This window comes from Dendrobates tinctorius, unplaced genomic scaffold, assembly GCF_039654945.1.
Source record: "Dendrobates tinctorius isolate UK_male_01 unplaced genomic scaffold, ASM3965494v1 ptg000104l, whole genome shotgun sequence".
In the NCBI taxonomy this organism is placed as follows: Eukaryota; Metazoa; Chordata; class Amphibia; order Anura; family Dendrobatidae; genus Dendrobates; species Dendrobates tinctorius.
This window is the reverse complement of record NW_027361772.1, coordinates 19,867,021-19,885,948: the sequence shown is the minus strand read 5'-3', so window position 1 is coordinate 19,885,948 and position 18,928 is coordinate 19,867,021. Positions and strand designations below refer to the sequence as shown.

General features: G+C 45.9%; 1 protein-coding gene across 2 annotated transcripts in view; it reads right to left on the bottom strand.

Annotated features, from left to right (window-relative positions):
• PEBP4 (phosphatidylethanolamine binding protein 4) overlaps positions 1-18,928 on the bottom strand; it is a 95,525-nt gene that overhangs the window by 16,763 nt on the left and 59,834 nt on the right. For both annotated transcript variants that reach the window (XM_073588902.1, XM_073588903.1), the window contains exon 4: positions 5,188-5,286. In XM_073588902.1, the coding sequence (XP_073445003.1) occupies positions 5,188-5,286 (99 nt within the window). The remainder of the gene's footprint in view (positions 1-5,187; positions 5,287-18,928) is intronic.

Sequence of the window (18,928 nt, the reverse complement as noted above, 5' to 3'; positions counted from 1 at the left end):
GGTGGACTTGCTGGAGTGTTTTGGAACATTGTCCTGCTGCATAACCCAAGTGTGCTTCAGCTTGAGGTTACGAACAGACGGCCGGACATTCTCCTTCAGGATATTTTTAGTGGACAGCAAAATTCATGGCTCCATTTACCAGAGCAAGTCTTCCAAGTCCTGAAGCAGTAAAATAGCCCCAGACCAGCACACTACTACCACCATATTCTTCTGTCGGTATGATGTTTCTTTTCTGAAATGCTGTTTTACTTCTGCGCCAGATGAAATGGGACATACACTTTCCCAACAGTTCAACTTTTGTTTTGTCAGTCCACAGAGTATTCTCCCAAAAGTCTTGGGGATCATCAAGATGTTTTCTGGTAAAACTGAGATAAGCCTTTATGTTCTTATTACTCAATAATTTTCGCCTTGGGACTCTGCCATGCAGGCCATTTTTGCCCGGTCTCTTACTCATTGTGGAGTCATGAACACTGACCTTAATTGAGGCAAGTGAGCTCTGCATTTCTTTGGTTGTTGTTGGGGGGTCTTTTGTGACCACATGGATGAGTCCTCATTGCAATCTTGGGGTAATTTTGGTTGGCAAGCCACTTCTGGGAAGGCTCACCACTGTTTCAGGTTATCGCCATTTGTGGATAATGGCTCTCACTGTAGTTCGTTGGAGTCCCAAAGCTTGAGAAATGGCTTTATAACTGATATGACTGGGTCACCGAGGAGGAGAGCAAGCCCAAGCTAAGCCACAGAAAACCAGAGAGGTTGGTAACTAAGCGGATTGCAGACCCCTGATCCTATCCACACAACTAGCAGTAGCCGTGGAGCGTACCTACGATGATTCTAGATGCCTCGGCACAGCCAGAGAGCTAACTAAGCCTAAAGCAAGAAAGGGGAAATCTAAGCTGCCCCAGAGCAGACCCCAAAGGAATAGATAGCCCCCAAACATATATTGTCGGTGAGACAAGATGAAAACACAAACGCAGGTAGAAAAATAGACTGAGCAAATGATGGGGCCCACACTGACTAGACAGGACAGGAAAGGAAAGACACTGTCTGCAATCATGCAAAAAAAAAAAAAAACGGCAAAAAGGTCCAACACGTCTGATGCAAAAATACTTAAGTCACATGACTTTGCCCACTATATCAGCACTCTGGTATATTCTGAAAGCAGAGCAAAAAGAGGCCAATCTAATAAGGGACAACAACAAACTGGCACAAGCAGTAATATATGGATGGTGATTCAGCACAGCCCCAGCCGGAGCTGGCAGACCCACATAAACCTGAAATAGACAAAACCAGATCAAATGTGAACAGAATAGCAAAAGAACACTTAGCTGAACATGCAGGGACTGAGCTGGAAATTAAGACCTCAGGAGGCAGGAAAAAATCACCAGCAGGGATAGAGGGAGTCGGCTGTCTTAAATCCAGTCTGAAACCCCAGATGTCCAATCGTCGTCCTCATGATCAGGTGGCAAGCCTCTGTTAATCAGATCAGCTCCATTACCTCCAGTAACCACCAGAGGGAGCCCAGAAAGAGAACTCACAACCCCTCCGTCAACCTGACCAGCTCCACCACCTTCAGCAGTAATCAGAGGTAGGCCAGAAAGCGATTTCACAACATATAACCTTTTTCAGACTGATAGATCTCAATTACTTTGTTTCTCTTTCATTCCAGAATTTCCTTGCAACGCGGCATGATGTGTAGCTTTTGAGAATCTATGGGTCTACTTCACTTTGTCAGGCAGTGATTTCTTCATTGAGAACAGGTGTGGCAGTAATCAGGCCTAGGTGTGGCTAGGGAATTTGAACTCCGCTTTCCAAAGATGTGATAAACCACAGTTAATTTATGTTTTAAGGGGGAAGGGGGATCACTGTAGGTTTGGATTTCCTTTTTCCTTAATAATAAAGACATTCATTTAAAAACTGCATTTTGTGATTACTTGTGTTATCTTTGTCTAATATTTAAATTTGTTTGGTGATCTGAAACTTTAAGAGTGACAAATATCCAAGAGAATAGGTAATAAGGAAGGGGCAAACACTTTTTCACACAACTGTATAATTAGTACACTGTGTGCAGATTACTGTTGTTTTTTGGCAACATCTGAGTTAATTGGAGACACAACTGTGGATGTATTTTAATGCACACCTGAAACACACTGCTTCTTTGTGCAGCATCATGGGAAAATCTCAGGAAATTAGCCAAGATAACAAGAAGAGAATTGTGGACTTGCACAAGTCTGGCTCATCCTTGGGTAAAGTTTAAAGATACCCGAAGGTGCCTCGTTCATCTGTACAATCAATTATACACAAGTACAAACAAGATGGGAATGTCCAGCCATTATACAGCTCAGGCGGGAGATGGGTTCTGTGCCCCAGAGATGAACGTGCTTTCGTCCGACATGTGCATATCAATCCAAGGCCAAAAAAGCAAACACCTTGTGAAAATGATGGCGGAAGCTGGTAAGATTGTGTCAATATCTAGTGAAACGAGTACTGTATTAACATGGGCTGAAAGGCCACTCTGCCAGGAAGAAGCCATTCCTCCAAAAGAAACATACATAAGCCAGATTAATGGTTTTGATAGTATATGAATACTTTCGCAAGGCACTGTATACGCATACATACACACACAATCATTTAAAAACCAATACGCTCAGTGGTGCCATGTATTACGGCAGTTCATTACCCGTTATACTGGTGCTGTGGAACCTCTTTGATTCAAAACTGCAAGTTATATGTCAATAACTGTTTATATTACCTGAATCAATTTCTTCCTCTCAAAAATGCATTTGATGGCAAGTGAATTGTAGTTACTCTTTAATGCCTGTGCTCACACTCAGTGGTCAAGCTGCGGCTTTTAGCTGTGACAGCCCCGTACTGCTGTGGTCTTTTTATAATTTCCCTACATAATCACTTAATATTGCAAAGAAACAGCTGTTCCGATGGTGATGGCTGCGCAGACTTTCAGGTAACGGCTGTTTCCTTTAGAGACTAAGTGATTGTACGGGGAAATGGTAAAAGGGATAAAAAAAAGAAAGCGGTACAGGGCTGTTTTGGCTAAAAACCACCAATGAGTGCTGCGTGTGAACACAGCCAAAGAGAAGAGTGACAGCAACCAGTGACCTCATCCCCCCCAGTGCTTCATAAACAGGAAGCCATAGTTTCTTGAAAAGTGGAAGCATTTAGGAACCACAGCAACACAACCACAAGTATAGACCACAGATCGGGGTCACTGGGTGCTGAGGAGCAGAGGGCATAAAAGTCACCAACTCTCTGCTGCCTCCATAACGGCAGAATCCAGATCTCCTCTGGTATTAACATCAGCACAAACACTGCACCCCCGCCGAGAGCTCCATAGCTGAGCAGCCTTATATCACCAAGCACAATGCCAAGGATTGGATGGAGTGGTGTAAAGCCGCCACCACTGGACTCTGGAGGAAATTTGTCCTATGCAGTGACGGATCACTTATAAATTTGGCATAGATGAGGGATGATGCCATGATGCTGCTTTTCAGGTGTCGGGCAAGACCCCATAATTCTAGAGAAGGAAAATCTTAATGGTTCAGCTTAAGACATTTTGGACAATGGTAGCTTTCAGCTTTGTGGGAACAGGTTGGTGAGGACCATTTTCAGTTCCCGATGACTGTGCCCAGTGCACAAGGTCCATAAAGACATGGTTGGAGGGAGTTTGGTGCAAGAACCTGACTGGCCGCATAGAGCCCGGACCTCAACACCACCCAACACCTTTGGGATGAACTAGAACAGAGATTGTGACCCCATCCTCTCCCCCAACATCAGGGCCTGACCTCACAAATGCTCTTCTGGGTGAAAGGGCAAAAATTACCACTGACGCTTCCAAAATCTTGTACAAGAGTGGAAGCTGTCATAGCTCCAAAGGAACCGACTAATCATCATTGTCTATAGATGTGGAATGGGAGGTCAAAAAAAGCTCCAGTAAGTGTAGAGTGTGGTGTTCCGATACTTGTGTCCATACAGTGTATGATACCGTTACGAGCACATTTCAGGTGCCAATTTTAGATATACTGCTCTCTCCACAGCCAGGAGCAGGTGTCAAAAACATCAGTGATAATTATGATGGCTGCCTTCTATCCGTGGTGTGAAGATGATGTGCACATAATCAGCTTCTCCTATGACTTAAAAAAGAAAAAAAATCATTGAAATAAAACAATCATATTTTACTGATGCCCGGAATAATTATTCTAGTAATGTCAACTCGCTAGAATATCTCATTAACCCCCGATGGGAGGAGCAATATCTGTAATTACTGCAGGGAGAGACAATAAGAAGAAGTGGTTATAACAGGTTGGCACAATTAGAAGCCATTATCTTCTATTGTCACCATTAGTCTGTGATCAGAAAATGTAAAAAATAATCGGAGTGATCTGGTTGTATGCTTCCCCCCATTTATTAGATGTGAGGGATGTATTATGTCACAGTGGTGTCTAGTATTCCACTTGTCTCCTTGCTTTATATACTTGCTGTATTCCAGGGTGTCTTTATTGTTTATTATGGTGTGACTGATTATTGTTGCAGCCTGAACTTCGAATTCAGACTTCATAACGTTCCTTTACAGACTTGTGGTTTTTCTGTTAAAAATATACTATCAATTTCATGTTTTCATTCATATATTATGTCTTTTTCCTACAGAGAAGACAATTCCACCCCCCCTCCCAAAAAAAAAAAGAAAAATAAAAACCCACCGAATTGAAAAATTGTGTGGTGCCATCCATTTTAAACAATGGGCCTGACACATCAAGACTAGCATAGGTCACGCCTGTCTTGATGTAGACATGGGCTGCAGTCAGACGCCTCTTCATGTATCAGGAGTGCCAGACGAGTGGGGTACGCCTCTGTGTGCTCCCTGCCACAAATCCTACTCCAGTCACTGCTTGGAGTAAGATTTGTGGAGTAATGAACGTTGCTGCTCGTCATGATTTTGACGTCCCGCCCCAGCTCTGCCCACCTTGTGAAAAAAGGCGTGAGAACCCCAGAAGTCTCGTGACTTTATGCTACTTTTCAAAAATGTCCAGTGGCGTAAAAACTTTGATGAATCCTGGCCCAATGTTTTTTGGCAAAAAAAAAAAAAAAAAAAAATCAAGGAAAATTATGTTCAAGAATGAATCATATTTTTAATTTTTTTTTTGTGGCGTTTTGACATTTCCACTTCCCAGTCACCTTTATGTCGGCGAGCACCCAGTGTCTCCAGTGCTTGGCTTTTGGATTTTGTCTGCTGGGGGCATCTGGATCGACCATTATCAGAATATAGACCTTATCCTAGAATGAGAGAAGAAAATGTAAAGTAATATTCATTTTAGCAAATTAACACTTTAAACAGAACCAATCCCTCTTCTAAAACAAATCAGAATTTAGAACGTTAAAAGGGGTTATCCACTACTCGGACGACCCCTTCTCAATCATATGTTTCCTAAATAACAGTAAGGGATCACACGAGCGTATACATCGGATGCCACTCACCCATTCAAATTCATGGAATGCATAGAAAGCAGACTGCACGTGGATGACATCTGAGTGCAGTCCGATTTACGAGGACTCTCACACAATGGAGAAGATGGAGAAATCTTGTTCTCCATCTTCTCACCTGTGCTATGATTCCCTCATCCGAGAGAATCGGAACACAGTAAGCTGACACCCTGATCAAATTCAGATCAGAGTATGACGCCAGTGTCACTACCGTAATGAGAGAATCTACGCTCCCAGCCTTATACTCACCTCTGGTGGGGCGCCATATCTTTACCCACCCATAATGGCCGAGTCTGATCCAGGATATGAATCCGAGTGGTTAACGCTGCAATTTTTTACATGCAGACGATCGGTGTAAAACCGCTAATGTGAACTATCAAACAGACTTGCGTTGGTCAGTGTATTGTCCGTAGGCTATCACTATTGCGTACGGACGTTTAATCCGATCCCTATAAGTATGTGCACACAAGGTTTTTTGCCTTTAGCATCTTTTTTTGCCATCACTTAGGCTGTTTTTTTAATGTTTTTACATAGAAAAGCATATGTTCATTCTTTGTAGCGTTTCATTAGCGCTTTTTCAGGTGGGTTACACCTGAAAAAGACGTGGTGTACACATACTGACGCGTGACAAGAGAAAAAAAAAAAAAGAAGAGATACCACCATAATAAACATGAAGTAATAGTGTATAAAGCCCAGAGGGCCCGCTAACGGCCAAGAGCTGACACTCTAATGACAGAAACAACAGTGTATAAGAGCAGATACGCCATATTGTTGGAGAACAGCTATTAAAGACCCCCATCTGTTTCCACCCCATCCCCCTAAACAGTAAGTGTGCGGAGAGTCACACAGCTTTCTTACTTGGGGAAAAAAAAAAAAAGAAGAAAAAGAGAGAAGCACTGGCAGCAAAATCTTACAACAGGAAGATGTAAAGCGCCCTGCCATACAATGAAGCACGGAGACTATGGGGATGCGAGGCTGTGAGCTCATAGATCTGCGGACAGACGAGGCCAGAGGAACTTGCCGTAACAGATAATAGTAAAATGAGCCATAGACACAAAAATTTGGCTAGATTTAGAAAAACTTCCAACAGCTCTTAATTGGTCACATCCACCCAAAATTATCAGCCTAGCGGTGGTCACATTGAAACTCCTGTCTAAAGCACATAATGGGTTATTTTTATGGATTTGATTAATTTTTCCACACAAAAAAAAAAACCCAAAACGTTCAGCTATAATAAATTCTAAATTCATTCAGATTTAAAGGGAATCTGTCAGCAGATTTTTACTATATAATCTGAGCGCAGCATCATCTAGGGGCAGAGAACCTGATTCCTGCGATGTATCACTCGCTCCTCTGCTTACTGCAGTTTTGATAGAATCCTTGTTTTCTCTGCTGTAGATGTAATAGAGCTCTGAATGCTGAGCGGTGTATAACCACACCCACACCACTGATTGGCAGAGTCCTGTATACACTGTCAGCAAGCTGCCAATCAGTGGAGGGGGCGGGGCTACATAGATTAGCTGGACAGGCCTGCACGTGATGCTTAGTCCTGCAGTGATAATCTCCTGATTATACTGAAACTACGGCACACAGCCTAATAAGTGACACATCGCTGGAATCAGGCTCTCTGTCCCTACATTATGCTAATCTCAGATAACATAGAAAATATTTCACCAAACAAGTACAATTATTAACCAGTATAAAGTATAGAGGAATCGGTTCACCAATATATATTAAAAACAATACTTTATGTAAATCAACATTAAATTCTAAATCTATTCAAATCTTATTACAATTCTACGGACAGAACAGTCCCCACAAGAATTTGCCTGAAAAAGCGCCTGAAAAAGAGGAGACTGGTGCGCACGAGTGATGAGTGAGTGTGCTCGGATAAGGTGTTATCCCGGCACGCTCATGTCCTGATCGAGTATTTTCGGCGTGCCAATACACACAAAGGACATATACATGTGTATAATAAAACGTGTAATTATAACCGTGACGATCTAGAGCTTGGAATGCACTGGGAGACAGCGCAGAAAGAGTTAACCAGCCATGTTGGTGTACAGGAATCACTTAATGGTCCCTGTGCTAAGGATATAATAGAGGCAAGGCGCTGCGGTTAGGCGGCAGAGCAGACAGTTCCTTGGAGCTGGGGCGGTGGAGGGATCGGTCCTCGCGTTCTGTGTTCTAAAGTAATTACATTATTTAAAGCTGTGTTTCTGTGACAACTGCTCAGCCTGACACATGCAGCGCGTGCTGCTCACCGGCAGTGCATGGCAACACTGCAGAGGATTCTGGGAGGCACTACAGCACGCTTTCCTTTGTCTCCCCAACTAATGTGCTTGCTTGCATGCTAGCTTAGTAGTAACCACTTCTCTGCTGGTTGGAAGTAGGTGAAGAATTCAGGAGCAATTCTTTATATTTCATACAATCTGCGCTAGGAGAAAAAGCAGGATGTTAACGTGGCGCGCAGGAATCCTACAAGTCCTGGGACGGAAAAAGGATAAAACTCTTATGCAATGATTTCATAGCAAAAAAAAAAAAAAAAAGTTGTAGATCTCCTTCTTTGATATTCACTTCAACATTGAAACTGCAACACTAAGAAGGAAAAGTTGTGGACTCATGGGAATCACAGGATAGATAGACGTGTTACTGATATGCAATTGCCAGGCTCGTGCTACTGTAAGCATTCTTCATGGCCTAAACCTGCGCTCAGCGTCTCCAGACTTGTCTCCCATCGAGAACATCTGGGACATCATTTTTTGACGATTGTAAAAGGGAGCTGCCAGCAGCGGAGTTTGGTGATTTGCCCAAGAACATTTCTCAGATACCTATTAATAACCTCAAGGTGTGGAAGTGTGGAGATTTCTGCACATGGCACTCCTACCCCATACTGAATAAATCAAGATACTTTAAAAATGTTGTTTCCATTTTTTCCTCCTTTTGCAGATCAGTGTCACGCTCGCGCCTTGGCTGAATGGCGCGAGCCGGGGGGTAGACTGTCACGCTCGCGCCTCGGCTGAATGGCGCGAGCCGGGGGGGTTGTGGCCCCACTGTGCCACAAACCTTCCTTGGTCTTCACTGGAGCCTCTGATGGTGAGGTCAGGCTTGTGCGGCAGGTAGCTGCCGGGTGCCACTCCAGGGTGGTGTCTGGCTGTGGCTGCTGATCCCTCTCGGGAACAGGACACCTGGATAGGTTTGAGTGACAAGCAGGCTGATACACAGGGCAAGAAGGTACGACAGATACAGGGCAAGCAGGCGTAGCTTGGAGACACTGGGCAGGCGGGCACAGCTTGGAGACACTGGACAGGCGGGCACGGCTTGAGACACAGGACAGGCGGGCACGGCTTGAGACACAGGACAGGCGGGCACGGCTTGAGACACAGGACAGGCGGGCACGGCTTGAGACACAGGACAGGCGGGCACGGCTTGAGACACAGGACAGGCGGGCACGGCTTGAGACACAGGACAGGCGGGCACGGCTTGAGACACAGGACAGGCGGGCACGGCTTGAGACACAGGACAGGCGGGCACGGCTTGAGACACAGGACAGGCGGGCACGGCTTGAGACACAGGACAGGCGGGCACGGCTTGAGACACAGGACAGGCGGGCACGGCTTGAGACACAGGACAGGCGGGCACGGCTTGAGACACAGGACAGGCGGGCACGGCTTGAGACACAGGACAGGCGGGCACGGCTTGAGACACAGGACAGGCGGGCACGGCTTGAGACACAGGACAGGCGGGCACGGCTTGAGACACAGGACAGGCGGGCACGGCTTGAGACACAGGACAGGTAGGGACCTGTTCACACAGGAGATGCAGGTATGGATATAGGCAGGAAGGTGTGGTATATGAGAGGACAGGTTTGGACCTGTTCACACAGGAGATGCAGGTATGGATATAGGCAGGAAGGTGTGGTATATGAGAGAACAGGTTTGGACCTGTTCACACAGGAGATGCAGGTATGGATAAAGGCAGGAAGGAGTGGTATATGAGAGAACAGGTTTGGACATAGGCAGGAAGGTGTGGTATATGAGAGAACAGGTTTGGACCTGTTCACACAGGAGGTGCAGGTAGGCAGAGCCGCAGGAGTGCGGAGCAGGCAGAGCCGCAGGAGTGCGGAGCAGGCAGAGCCGCAGGAGTGCGGAACACAGATAAATCTGCGAGGGTGCAGATGCACCGACAGGGAGGACACAAGGAAAGACACGGCAGAGAAGGAAACCACAAACAAGGAGACTGACAGACAGAGGTAAGACTGAGTTCAGACAGAGACACAGGGACAAAGACACAAGGACCAGGATATTCTGCCTCCTGGCAGGCGGACAAGGTACAAAGCGAGAAAGAGTATTCCTACAGAGAAGGAGATACACAGAACAGGGCCTGGCTAGTTCAGCAGCAAGGAGCTAACTGACTTTAGACATTGCACAGGCAATGTTTCAGTGGGAGTGGCGAAACTAAATAGTCAAGGGCTCCAGGTGATTGGTCAGGGACAGATTACCCAGGTGCACCCAGACTGCATAAGAACCAGAGAGTTCAGGTGCCGCCCCCCTATACACACACAGTCAGGAAACATGGAGAGCAAGCAGGAGAACAAGAGGCATAGCACATGGAGCTCAGGGCTGGCAACAGACAGATTTCACAGCATGGCTTGAAGCAGAAAGTAAGTTGGTGTGCGGGGAATGGGAGGCCATGCAGTGACGCCAGCAAGGTTGTTACAATCAGTAACAGGTCTCTGTCCTGCGATTTCCATAACTCCATGACTTATCCTTCTTGTTGCTGTAATAACCATGTTGCGGAGCATAGTAACATAGTTATAACTTCAGAGGTTCCTCCTCCCTGGAGTATATGTGTCCTGCCACCACCTCGCTAAAACTAGGCTTTATTTTACGCCTGTTTATATAGTGTCAACATATTGTGCAGCGAACAACAAGATGGAGGGCACCATCCAAAATATGAACTATTGGGTCATCCTGGAGTATGTAAAAAACTGAGCACAAATGGGAAAGAGACATACTATACACCAGGGACCACAATAAAGAGTAAAGAAATAGCAATGTTTATTCAGAAAGACTTCAAAAACACACTAAAAAGAATGCTAAAAGCATTTAAAATCTAAAACACACCCCCAAGTGGGGTGACCCCCTCGGACCAAAGAAAAAGCCTGTTATGTATCAAGCCCATATAAAAATGATCAGTGTGAGAAATGTTATATCCATGCCTTATACTGATAGGTAGTCCAATAATACAAAGCTGTATATGTGCATATATAAATGAGTTAAAGGTTAAAACCCACAGAAATACAGCAGATTAACAAATCCCACAAAGACCAAAATGAGGAAAAGGCTGACATAATAGAATGACGTAATAAATACATAATGCTCAGGTTATACAGTGAGGACAAGAGGCCAAATTTAGGATATTAAGTGTTTGATTCAGTCTAAGTGCAAAACCACTAAAAATGGCTATAGTAGCTCCAAGGATACAGATTTCTATTAAGCAAATAGCACATATACAAAGTAAGAAAGGGGGGGCACAATATTAGGCCAAATGTGGAAAGAAATACCCTACTGGTCACAATAAAAAAAAGTTAATGGTGGAAAAAAGCTGCAGCTCTGCCCCTGACGAAGCCACTGAGGTGGCGACACGCGTTGGGCACAGTCCCCCCCGGTCCTTCTGCCTGCTAACATCTTGGCCATGCTCTTTGAATTGATCTTCCATTTTTGGCCTTTGATATTCGTCAGGTTACACATGTTTATTTTTTGAATGAGAGTCTATATTGCTGTGCATTTTTTTCCACCATTAACTTTTTTATTGTGACCAGTAGGGTATTTCTTTCCACATGTGGTCTAATATTGTGCTCCCCTCATTCTTACTTTGCATATATGCTATTGGCACCCTGCATGGTTAGTACCTAGTAGTGCCCCCTATTGAAAGTATCACAGCTTGCTAACGCTTTTTGTATCCAGACAAGAGTCTTTCAATTTTTGTTTGAGGGATTTTCATCCATTCTTCCTTGGAAAATTCTTCCAGTTCTGTGAGATTCCCGGATCGTCTTGCATGCACTGCTATTCTGAGGTCTAACTAGTAGCGTAGCTACCAGGGGGGCAGAGGGGGCGGTGGCCCCGGGCCCCACGCTCTGAGGGGGCCCACCTGGGCTACGCTGCTGTAACTATCTGCGGCAGAGTAAGGAGAATCAATCATCTCCCTGCTCTGCCGCTATGTTCTCTTCTCTGCAATAGGACTTGTAATGAGGTCACATGATCAGGGGCTTCATGTCTGCAGGACTCTGCTGTGCTGGTTGTCATGCTGCTGGATGAGGGGAAGTTTATGTGTGGGGTCAAGAGGAGTTTACAGGGTGCATATAGCAGAGCCGCGGGTGTACGAGGTGTACGGAGCGGAGCCACGTGTGTACGAGGTGTACGGAGCGGAGCCGTGTGTATACGAGGTGTACGGAGCGGAGCCACGTGTGCACGAGGTGTACGGAGCGGAGCCGCGTGTGTACGAGGTGTACAGAGCGGAGTTGTGTGTGTACGAGGTGTACAGAGTGGAGCCGCGTGTGCACGAGGTGTACGGAGAGGAGCCGTGTGTGTACGAGGTGTACGGAGCGGAGCCGTGTGTGTACGAGGTGTACGGAGAGGAGCCGTGTGTGTACGAGGTGTACGGAGCGGAGCCACGTGTGTATGAGGTGTACGGAGCGGAGCCGTGTGTATACGAGGTGTACGGAGCGGAGCCGCGTGTGTACGAGGTGTACGGAGTGGAGCTGTGTGTGTACGAGGTGTACAGAGCGGAGTTGTGTGTGTACGAGGTGTACAGAGTGGAGCCGCATGTGTACGAGGTGTATGGAGCGGAGCCGTGTGTGTACGAGGTGTACGGAGCCGTGTGTGTACGAGGTGTAAGGAGCGGAGCCGCGTGTGTACGAGGTGTACAGAGCAGAGCCGCATGTGTGCGAGGTTTACGGAGTGAAGCCATGTGTGTACTGAATGGAGCCATGTGTGTGCCAGGTGTACGTAGCGGAGCCGTGTGTGTACGAGGCACAGAAAGCGGAACCGTGTGTGTATGAGGTGTGCGGAGCTATGCGTGTACAAGGTATATGGTGGGGAGCATTCATACCTCCCAACCGTCTCGGTTTTGAGAGAGAGTCTGCCCCGGTCGAGAGCTTACTTTTCCCGCGGACACAGGAGTACACGGCAGAGCCCCAAGGAGCACTTTAAAATTCGCACGTGACACTCCACCGGAAGTGACGTGCTGGAAGCTGACAGGAAATTAGGTAATTTCGGGAGGAGATTGTGACGTAACCGTGGAGGCACTTCAAGGAATGCTTCAGATCCATTAACATGTCTCCTCCGACAGCGGGATCACCTTGGACTCAGGGATGTCAGCCATGTGAGCGGATCATATGTCCTGCATTGGGAGGCTCAGGTAGGCACTACAATGGGAGCTGGGCTGTTATAGTTTCTCTATAGAATCTTTCTTTCTCTCTCTGTTTCTTTCTTTCTCTGTTCTTTCTTCCTCTCTCTAATCTTTTTTTCTTTCTCTCTCTCTGTTCTCTCTTCTTTCTTTCCCCTCTTCCTTTCTCTCTCTGTTCTTTCTTTCGCTCTGTTCTCTCTTTCCCCTCTTCCTCTCTAATCTTTCTTTCTCTCTCTAATCTTTCTTTCTCTCTCTCTCTGTTCTTTCTTTCTTTCTCTCTCGTAAACCGTAAAAAGTGGTTTGGTCCCGTGTTAGCCAGTGGGAAAAAATATATATAAAGTGCTCTCAGTGAGAGAAACAAAATAGGAATCTTGTGGGTATGATACCTTTTAATGGCTAACAAATAATAGTGAATGATGTTACAAAGCAAGCTTTCGGGACTGCTTACGTCCCTTCATCAGGCTGATATAACAAAATATTTGAAGAAACCTTATTTATATACAGTGGAGAGCACAGGCTTGGTGTGATACGGGGTATCATAATCATGCAACCATGCCTCACTATATAAATAAAAAAAAAACTATACTCACCTCGCCTCCTCATTCCCACGCTGATTTCAGTGGCAGCTCTGATCTGATGTCAGGAGCTGCGCTGCAGTCAGACTGGCACACAGCGGGGAAGCGATGAAGTGACGTCATCGCGCACCCGATGTGTGTCAGAGGAATAGGGTAATGATGGAAGACTCTTCCATTATTGCGGCGCGCACTGGGGGGCCGCGCTGACGCCGCAATAATGGAATATATATATATATATATATACACACACACAGTATATATACAGATTATATAGATTATTTTTGGCAACAGCGCAGTCATCTGCTGAGGTTCTCTGGATAGGGGCCCACTCAGAAGTTTCGCCCCCCTGAACCAAAACCCTAGCTACACCTCTGGGTCTAACCATTGAATCCATTCTTCCCTCTACCAGAGAAATGTTCCCCGTACCATTGGCTGCAACACAACACTGAAGCATGATTGATCCATCCCCATGCTTAGTGGTTGGTGAGATGTTCTTTTCCTGAAATTCTGTGCCCTTGTTTCTCCACACATATCTTTGATCATTGTGGCCAAAGAGTTCTATTTTAACCTCATCGGTCCACAGGACTTGTCTCCAAAATGCATTGGGCTTGTTTAGATGTTCTTTTGCATACTTCTGATGTTTAATTTTATGATGAGGATGCAGGAGAGGTTTTCTTCTGAAGACTCTTTTATGAAGGCCATATTTGTGCAGGTGTCTGAACAATAGAACAATGTGCCAACACGCCAGAGTCTGCTACATCTTTCTGAAGGTCTTTTGCTGTCAAGCAGGGTTCCGATTTGCCTCTCTAGTAATGCCACAAGCAGCTCTCACTGAAATTTTGCTTGGCCTTCCAGACCTTATCTTGACCTCCACTGATCCTGTTATCTGCCATTTCTTAATTACATTTCAAACGGAGGAAAAGGGAACTTGAAAACGCTTTGCCATCTTCTTATAGCCTTCTCCTGCTTTGTGGGCCTCTACCATTTTTATTTTCAGAGTGCTAAGCACCTGCTTAGAAGAACCCATGGCTGCTGTTTTTTGGCACAAGGTCAGAGGGTTTTTATAAAGCTGGGAAATTTGAACGAACCATAACGGTAAGAGGCTAAACTTTTAAGGTCTGAAATCTTGGTCAAAGTTATCTGAGCACACAAATCTCCAAGGATGCGCAAACTTTTGCATTGGCTCATTTTCTTTTTTGATGTATATATAAATGTTCACAACAATAATTTTGACAAGGGGTCCCCAAACTTTTACATGCTACTGTATAATTATTAGTCCTAATGGATAAGTGTGTTTCCAGGACTATTTCCCCCTTTCCAGGACGTCCCTCCTGACAGCAGCATCAGGAGAATACCAGAGAAACATTTAGGGTGGGACCACTGCTTGGGGGGATTTCATGCCCAATGTAGTCCTTTGGCCTAACAAAATGTCCAATTTATAATGCCTGCAAAAAGTATTAAGGTTTGACCACGTCTCTGCTCTGTAGATCTGGTCCACCGAGGCCTATGCCCATGATGTAGAGATTGCTCTGGTTGAATGGGCTCTGATGTTATCTGGAGGAGTTGTTCCTTCTGAGGAATAGGCCAGACTGATTACCAATTTAATTCACCTTGTCAGGATCTCTCTCGGAGCCTTCTTCCCCTAATTCTTTCCCCCAAATTGAATGAATTCTACATTTGCCAATCTTTTGTGGCCTCTTTAATTATTGAAGAACTGCCCTCCTTACATCTAATGAGTGAAATGCGAGCTCTCGTCTATTCTTATGGTTTTGACAGATGGAAGGTAGGAGGATCTCTTGGCTCATATGAAAGGTCGTTACCACCTTAGGTAAGAATGTTGGATCTAGCCTTAGTATGCTGCGGTCTTCTAGAACGCTTAGGTAGGGATCTTTGATACACAAGGCCTGATCTCTCCTATTCTTCCTGCAGAAGTAATAGCAGTCAAGAAGACTATTTTTTTCTAAGGAGAGTGATTTCAAATCGGAGTCTTCTACGTGCTTGGATGGTGGTCTACATATTCCATTTAGGACCAGACTCAAGTCCCTTGGGGGAATGGCGTTTTTATTGCCAGCACAAGTCTGCCTATGGCCTTAATAAATCTCTCAATCCAGGGATGACTTGATAGTGGATAATCCAGGTAGGCACTTAAAGGGGTATTCCCATCTCCAAGATTCTATCCCAATATGTAGTAGGTGTAATAATAATAATAATAATAATCATATTAGTAAATACCTCCAATTAGAAATGTAGTATAGTTTTTCTGATTCACTTTGTCTCTTATGTGTAGGCATTGCAGGACCTTTGGTATCCATGATTACGACCACTGATAGTCACAGTTAGTTAGTTGCTAGTGGTCGTAACCATGGATACTTAAGGTCCTGCAATGTTTGCACATGAGGTAAGAGACATAAGAAATCAGATAAGAAATCAGAAAAACTATACTACATTTCCAATTGGAGGTATTTGCTATTATGATTACACCTACTAGATATTGGGATAGGATCTTGGAGCTGGGAATACCCCTTTAAGGCTAAAATTTGTACTTTTAAGGTGCTAAGTCTTAACCCTTTGTCGAACACAGAACGGAGGAAGTCCAGAATTTTTGGAATATCTGTATCTGAGATGTTCGATATAGACTCTGTATATTTCCAATGTTACAGAATTTCTACTTTTCTGGATAGTGGATATTACTGGATCTGAAAGCCATCAAAGTCTCAAGATTTCCGTTTCGGCATCCAGGCTGAAAGCTGCAGGAACTTCACATTGAGATGGAATACTGGCCCCTGGAAAAGAAGATGGTGCCTCAATGGTAAGAGGATGGGATTATCTAGTGCCATTTGTTTTAGCAGGGGAAACCAGTTTCTCTTAGGCCAGTTGGTACTATTAAGATTACTATGACCTGATCCTCTCAAATTTAAAGTGCCGTAATTAGGGGAAATGTTGGAAAAGCATACGCCAACCTCATGTTCCACACATGTGACAAGGTATTTATTCCCACAGGGCTGTCTCCAGGATTTAAGGATAAACATTTTTCAACCTATCCATTTTTCCTTGTGGCAAAAAGGTCTACCTGCGGGATACCCCAGCAATGGGTTACCCGATTAAACTCTTCCCAGTTACGTACCCATTCTGATGTATAAATGGGTCGCCCGCCAGGGCCGTGGGGTACTCGGTGCCGGGCCTGTTGATTTCAATGGGAGAGGTCACAGTGGCGGTGACCCGGTCCATGGCCCTGGACGTCCATGTAAAAGAAATAGTGTGGCTGATGATTAAAGTTTATTAGTGAATGATTCGTGACGCTACCTGTGGTGTTTGGCAATGAAGATGTTAAGTCGACGCTGCAGACAGATCCTCTGGGACAGATGGTGTGGTGCAGCAATGATGTTGTGGCCCTCTACAGGCAGGGCTGTAGTCCCAGGGCAGTGTAGATGGAGTGGTAGTGAGGACAGGAGACCGGTGTAGTGTTAAGCACAGAAATGTAGCAGTGCCGAGTGGGTTGGCGCAGGAATAAGCGGAGGACACCAGGGAATGTAGTTCCAAAGCTTTACTCACAGTCTGTTGAGCATACAGGTGCCCGCCTCGGTGCCGTGTCCTCCAGGTCAGGGGCTCAGCCAACCTCCAGGCAAGATGAAGTACTCCGTTCCAACACTCCGCCAACATTTGTGCCTTTTCTGAACGTCTCCTTTCTAGCGCTTGTAATGAAGCACTTGTGGTTGTGTGTTAAACCCAAGTTCCTCCTTTAAGATGTTCCTTTGAACTCTATTTGTACGGCAGACAGCTGTAGCCTGCTTCGGGGACTCCTTCTTACCAAGTCCCGGCTCACTCACGTTGCTGTTGTGCCCCCAAGTCTTGTGTGGGAATAAAGTGGTGACAACTTCTATTCCTCCAGTGTCTGCTGCAAAACCATTAGTATCCATACAACCTCAGGGACCGGACCCCGGCCATGCGCCTAGAACTTGAGGAAGGGCTCTGCTCTGATCCTAGTCCTTAGTTCTCTTCTTCTCCTTACGTTCCGTACAAATCTTTCTTCCTTATGGAGAATCAGGCTTTCTATATCTCTTTCCAGTGCCAGCAGCTCCAGGTCACAGGAGACTGCTGCAGCACCTCCCTCCATCCATCCCACTCAGGGGATCTTCTCTCACAGACTAACTGAGTCAGACTGACCTAGTCCTAATAATCTCCTGCTCTCTTGTGCAGACTAAGCTCCACCCACCTCCCAGCACTCTTCGTGTTCCAAGCAGGGAGCCACCAAAGGTGCTTTGCTACACTACTGTGTTGTGTGGGATGCAGGTGTTCAGGTGTCTCCACCTTACCTGAATGGTGGGGTACCACACCTCAGGAGGAGGTGCAGTACCTCTGTGGCGACTGAACCCTCAGGGGTGCCACATGTACTTTCTTCCTGTTGAAAAAGTCTGCAAAGAAGTCTCACATGTTGCTCCCCTGGAAATCGAAAGTGTGTCGGCATGTGGGCGTTATCAGCGCCAAGTTTTCTGCCGTGAGGAAGCTGAGAGGTATCCTGATCTCCTGAGGGGGAAGTAGTTGAATCTGGAGCTACACCTCTACTGTACAGACTGAGATACCTCTGCCCAGAGAGATGTCGGCCTCCGGACAATCCTGCAGGACAAAGGAAGGGACCAGCCCCCCCCCCGGTACCCCTGTGTCCATCAAACAAGAGCTCCTGCAGTAACCACCGATCGACCAAACCGCTGCATGACCAGCTCTACCCTCGCCTACTGTATTCTCACCCATCCCTTGTAGATTGTGAGCCTTCGCGGGCAGGGTCCTCTCTCCTCCTGTACCAGTTATGACTTGTATTGTTTAACATTATTGTACTTGTTTTTATTATGTATACCCCTCCTTACATGTAAAGCGCCATGGAATAAATGGCGCTATAACAATAAATAATAACTGATCTGGGCAAGTCTTCTGTGCCTCGATGGCTCCTCTCATGTCTGTTTCTGATAGGGACAAGAAAATTGCTGATGCGTGGTGGAGAGAGTGGCTTTTTAACCTCTTGTGTATTGCGGTCCCTATCAAGGGCTATCTCCTGATGGTAGTGTCAGGATGAACGTCCTGGAAAAACCGGTGGGCTAAGACTGTCCACTCATGCACTGTTAGGCGTCAGGTTTCCCTCACTGCACAGGGGGAATCGCAAGCCATGTCCTCTGCGGTCTCCCATTCCTCTGCAGCCGCAGAGATTCCTGCTCAGCAGAGACGTCGGTCCAGGCATCTTGTCCAGGCTGATGCTAGGCGTCTGGTTGCGCCTTCTGGCTCTTCTATAACTCCATGGATGCATGAGACTGGTGACTGACTCATTATGATCCCCTCCCTTTGGTTGTGTATGGTATAGGGGTTACAGAGTCAGAGTCTGCGCCAGTAGTGGCATAGTCTATTTGCCACAGAGCATCCCGCTCTCCACACGAGCATTAGCGCCATATAGTGCCATCCAG